The sequence below is a fragment of the Lampetra planeri genome, chromosome 66 (assembly GCF_965212315.1).
Source record: "Lampetra planeri chromosome 66, kcLamPlan1.2.h2, whole genome shotgun sequence".
NCBI lineage: Eukaryota > Metazoa > Chordata > Hyperoartia > Petromyzontiformes > Petromyzontidae > Lampetra > Lampetra planeri.
Genome location: NC_136172.1, coordinates 859,124 through 864,903, shown reverse-complemented (window position 1 = coordinate 864,903; position 5,780 = coordinate 859,124). Strand labels below are relative to the sequence as shown.

At 49.3% G+C, this 5,780-nt stretch overlaps 1 protein-coding gene across 1 annotated transcript; it reads right to left on the bottom strand.

Moving 5' to 3' along the window:
* Nucleotides 1-625: 625 nt before the first annotated feature.
* On the bottom strand, nt 626-5,481 carry LOC144737248 (sialic acid-binding Ig-like lectin 12). The gene is made up of 4 exons (XM_078619969.1): nt 5,073-5,481; nt 1,433-1,741; nt 757-1,017; nt 626-630 (listed from the first exon to the last, which is right to left on the bottom strand). Exons 1-4 carry the CDS (start codon nt 5,479-5,481, stop codon nt 626-628), a joined length of 984 nt encoding a protein of 327 aa, XP_078476095.1.
* Between the last annotated feature and the right edge of the window lie 299 nt (nt 5,482-5,780).

Below are 5,780 nucleotides of genomic sequence, written 5' to 3'. Positions count from 1 at the left end.
AGCAGCAGCAGCAGACAAAGCCCTACGGCCGTCCAGGCGACCACCGGCGCCAGGAGGGAGAGGACGCACCAGCAGCCAGAGCCCGCGCCGCCTGCAGAAAGGAGCCCTCCTCGTTACCGTGGCTACAAGACGACCCCACACGAAGGCCACCCGCGAGCATTCGAGGCTCCAGGCGGGCAGCGAGTGCGGTGGTGAAGCAGCAGCTCCCTGTGGCTGGCCAGGGGAGAGGGGCGCGTGCAGCGCGGTGCCTCTCCCGTGCAGCCGCAGCCCTCACGGCTGCACGTGGCTCTCCCCGTCACGGCCTGGGCGGCGTGGAGCTGGTGGCTTCCTGTGCCAGCCCCTCACCACGTGCCTCGCCACAAGTCACGTGCTTTTGTCGCCACGTGTTTTGTAAAGAGCTACAACATTATCAGTGTTGTGCTGCTCGGTTTGTCCTTGCCACAAGAATGGAATTAGGCCCCTAATGCCTGCTAGGTTAATATTTTAAACTGCACAGTTTGGCTCTTCTGAAATACAATTTAAAAAAACTTATGAAAACCTAAAATTGTGCAAAAACGCACATATTTTGGCAGCAAATTAACCTTAGCAATTTATGTTAAATACGCCGTTCACTTATTCCCCGAGGTTAACCTGCACACAGCACGGAGGTTGATTGAGTAAAGTCATGAATGAGGGAAATCGTGAGTGAGTGAAACCCTCAGTGAGTTAAACGAGGAAGAAGCAAAACCCTGAGTGAGTGAATTCCGGAATGAGCACCTTTAAAGTAAAACACGGCCTCGGTCTCGCCAACCTCGTTTGCCGCCACACAGGTCACATTCTGTTCCTGTGACCGCTTCATGACTAAGGAGCTCAAGGTCACGGTTCCATTTCCATCCTGGGTCTGGATCAATTCTGACGCATCACTCTCCATGGTCCTCCAGGTGATGGTGGCACGAGGATTAGCCTTCACCTCACAGAGGATGCAGAGGTCACCCCCACACGTCTCGTCCTGAGTCAGGTTCACCACCACCGGTGCATCTGTCAACAGAGGAGAATCCGACAGTCATTGTGACAATGATTGTGACTCTCGGAGAGCCCAGACAAGCACCCTGAACACTGAGCAGAGAACGTCCCGACCGCTGGATGGGAGAGGAGAGGGACCTTCAACCCACTCTCTTGTGCAGCCACACAGGGCTCAGCGAGTGGGTCTTGGTGACCTTGCAGGGGGAGTCAACTGTAGATCAAACCCCCTATTAAGTTTCCTTCATAGAAAGCAGCTGTGCTCACATGTATCATCTGACCTAAATTAATTAAGTGACCTCCAGTCACTGGAGGACATTACACAGCAAGTAATCTCTGTACTGCTCGTAACATTGTCAGTACAGCACCACACAGTGGCACAATTTCTACACCAATCTAGACACACGAGCAACAACCACTGCTGGACACTCACACTTGACGACCAAGATGAATTCTTGGACCATCGTTGAGACCAGGTCGCCTCCCGAGGCTTCACAGCGACATTTCTTTCCATCGTCCTCGGCTGACGGGGTGAAGCTGAGCCGGCTCGTCACGGTGAACGTCCCGTCTGGAGATCGACTCTGGGAGGTTGAGTTTGTCCACTTTACGGCATCGACCAGGATCCAGCGGACGGTGACGGAGTCCATGGGGAACACGGCGTCCACGCTGCAGTCCAGGGTGGCCGGCTCGGTGGCATGCAACTCCAGCGGGGCCGGGGTGAGCGCCACACGCGTGGGAATGGCTGGGGCAGGGGGCACGGTGACGTTAAGGTGGGTTCAGGTCGGCAGTTTAGGGCATCACCCACAACGCACAGAGGCAGTGGTACACACTGAGAGCAAGGTGTGAGAGCCATGAGACAGAAAGTGAATGTATTATTTCTGTGTATACATTTGATGTACATCTGACATACATTTGTTGGACAGACTGGTTATATTTGATTTGGAATATTTCAACTGTTTAGAAACCCCCCTGTGGTTAGACTAGGCCTCGGCAAGGTAAGGTAATTTACCCTTTTTACCGGGTAAAAGGGTAAAGGTAAAGGGTAAAGGTGTCGGCATGCCAAGGGGTAAGGGTAAAGGGTAGGGTAAAGGTACGCTCGTTGCTTTTTACCTTTTACCTTACCTGTTAAAGGGTAAAAGGGTAGGGTAGAGTGATTGTATTGTGGTAAGGTTTAAGGTAGGGTAAAGGTAGGCTCATTGTTTTTACACTTTTACCTTACCTTGCCGAGGCCTAGGTTAGACGCTCCGTTGGTTGAACACATGACGTCATTTCCGGTTTTAGAGTATAAACGAAAACTTCAAATCTAGATTATAAACGGGAAGTTACGAGAAGAGCCGGGCGGGGAGCGAGTGGACACAGTTTTTGACCGTGCAACAACGTGATACAGTACGTGAACAGGCGAAGATATACCTTTAGAAATCGCTCGTTTTTGTGCAACTGTAGTGACATAAGAAGGGAGGTGCTGCTGGGGGCTCTGGGACCCTGGGCGGGCCAGGCGCTTAAGCCTCTTGGCACCAGGCGCTGGGTTCCCAGGCGGGTCCAGACGCTTAAGCCTCTTGGCGCCAGGCGTTGGGTTCCCAGGCGCTTAAGCCTCTTGGCGCCGCCAACGGGGGGGGGGGGGGGGGGGCTGTGTGTGCTCTGTGGGATGTCTGGTGGTGCACACGGCCCCACCCCTCGTTGGACTAGGCATAAAAGGGGAGCTCCCTGGACGATCAGGGCCAGTCGTAGCTCAAGACCCAAGACACAAGACCAGCCATCTGAGGACCCTGGGATGTTGTGAGAGCCAGTGGTGGGACTCTGGAACTCCCGACTCTACGACCTTGTGAGGGCGAGTTCCAGAGCGTAGTCAGAGTAGAGTATCTAGGCTGTGTACCTAGGCTGTGTACCTAGGCTGTAACAGAGTATCAGGAGTGTCAGGACTGTTGGAGAGTTGGAGTGTTGAATTGTAATAAAGAAGTTACCTCTACAAGTGTCTCCGGAACCCATTACACAACTAAGAAATAAAGAAACCGTTTGATTCAAGACACCTCAAACACGTGTCAGACGTATTGCTCCCACAAGTTAAGGCATAGCTTATTTTTGGTACAAGAAAGCTGCGCCTACATAAGGCGCTGCACTATCCATTCAAAAATCTAATATTAGATCAACTAGCAAGTGTTATAATGATAGCGGGTAAATATCGATGGTGCCTGCAAGTCAATTCGCTGTCCCGAAGCAGCTGACACACACCATGAACACAACGTCAGTGGCGCGTTTGTGTGCCACACGAAATGAGGTGCACCGCTCGGTGCTCTGCACCAGGGAGCCTCTCCCCGGCTTGCTCGAGCAGTGGCTTCACTGCTGAGTTCTGCACAAATACCATGAATAACAGGGAACATTCATCCCAATTCTAGTCAGGCTAATTGCATGCCCTCCGTTAGTTGGTGGCACAGTTCGTAGTTTGTCGATTAGAGTATCTTTAATGTCACGTGTCACCAAGTTAGGGGGTGATTACTTACAGAAAACTTGCAGCTCCGTCCATGAATATTCGCTGTTTGTTGTTGAGCTCCACGCTTCACATTCATACCAGCCCACGTGTTTTACAGCCACAGCTTCCAAGGTCAGGTGACTTCTCGTCTCAGACAACCTCTCGTACTGACCATCTGATCTGTATTTCCACCACTTAAAGTTGTTTGCTTGCTGGGAGCTCGTGGTTCTGCAGTTCAGAGTAGCTCGTGTCCCCACTTTCTCCCTCCGTCTCTTGCTTCCCTCAGTATCAGGAATTAATGACCTGTTATAGACTGAACAAAAAGTTGTTACAACAAAAAACATGTATGCTAAACTTCCTTTCCAGTGTACATAGCCAACGACGCTAATTGGAGGTACGGTATCATCGTCATAACCATCATGGTTATGATGGGGTATACATGTATTGCAAGTCACAGATCTCCCTATTGAATACTCACACTGGAATCATATGATGGGACAGTAATAATAACATCCTTTATTTAGCTTGGAAAGCCTCAATGAATTGAAACCTCACATTTAAATGTTTGTCCACATCCATGAATTATATTTTGGGAAGTGAGAGGAAAAATGCATACGTGGGTGAAACACCCATAGCTCTGCACTGATAGATTCAGCAATCCATAGCAGTACCACCCATCTCCTGGCCTCCTGGTAGCCAGTGTGTCCAGAAGGCCAGGCACTGCGCTGCCATGCCTCCATATATGGTTTACTCTCCAACACACCGGTGTGCTGTACTAGTAACGAATTGGATTGTTTTGTTTACTTGACAAACCTTACTAATTGGCTGTGTCGGGTGGTGGCAGGTTTAAAAACGCATTTAAAATCTTGATTTGAAGCTTTCGTGACTGCAGGAATCCATACTCTTTGGTTCAGCAGTTTCATGCTGTGATTGTTTCGCCTGATGACGGTCGATTGTGTTGCGATCGAAACGACGTGATCTATTATTTTCTACCTACGTGACTTTACCGAAAGAACCAAAGAGTATGGATTATTGCAGTAAAGAAAACTTCAATTATAGAATAGAAGAGGGGAATGCCACGGTAGAGGCTGTGGAGCTCACACAACGCGCGTCTCGTTTTGGCAGAACGTTACATTGCCGTGGATTCTCGTATCACATCCATTCGCCTCTAAATATAAACACGAGTTTGCAGTTTTTTTACATTTCCAGTGTAATGCCTCTTAAGTTGATAATTGTTTTTTTACCCTTCTATCTGGCAACAAAACTGACACCTTTTTTACAAGGAGTCATGTTTGCATAGACCACAATACCTGAAGTCATAATGCAAACAAAAAACACAACTCTGATAATGTGCACTGTCCTTGATGTTGATTGGTCCACACCCGAGACAGCTTTCTTTAGAGCCTAGTCTCACATGGGTTGGACCAGATGACGCCAAAAGTATTGTGGTCTATGCAAACATGACTCCTTGTAAAAAAGGTGTCAGTTTTGTTGCCAGATAGAAGGGTAAAAAACCAATTATCATATTTATTACTGGCAAATGAGGTTCCAATGGTGCCTCTTAAGTTATTTACTGTTAAGAAAATAGCCATGAAAGGTTCCATACCTGTAATTGTAATTCCTGCATTGCCACTGAACTTAGTTCCATCGCTGTTGGCGTGGAAAAAATATGTCCTCGAGTCTCCCTTCCTCGCGTCTCTGATCTCCAGGGAGCAGCTCCCCGAGCTCAGACTCCCCACCAGCGCCACTCTCCCCCTGTACCCCTCTATGGGGCTGGTGTTGCTCACTGAGCTGTAGACGATGTTCTCTGTCTTTGTCTCGCCAAAGGCATCGTTAATGAGCCAGGAGCCCTGCACTTTGTAGCTAATGCGGCTCCACGGGAAGCAGAAGGCGCAGGGCAGTAGCGCCCGGTCTCCCTCCCGCACCCTCACCGCGAGCCCGTAGCTCACCAAGGGGCCAGTCAACCCACCACCGCCTGTGAGAGACGCACAGATCGTACAAATGGCGGTGAACATCTCCTGTACCGTGTCTGGCCCTACATGAAACTACGTGGGGCACTTGGAGATGTCGCGCCATTTAAGTGCCTAATACATCCCACTACTGACTCCTTCCCCGGAATGTCAGAATCTGTATTTAGAGTGGAGGAATCTGATGACCTATGAAGCGCTTTTCCCCAAATGTCCAGTAAGGGCAGGTCACCAATTTTCTCATCAAACAATATAACAAAACGATTAGAGTAAAAAATAGAGAAAAGGTAAGCAGGTCATAGAATATAAATACAAAAAATATATAACTTAATATTCCGATAAGATGA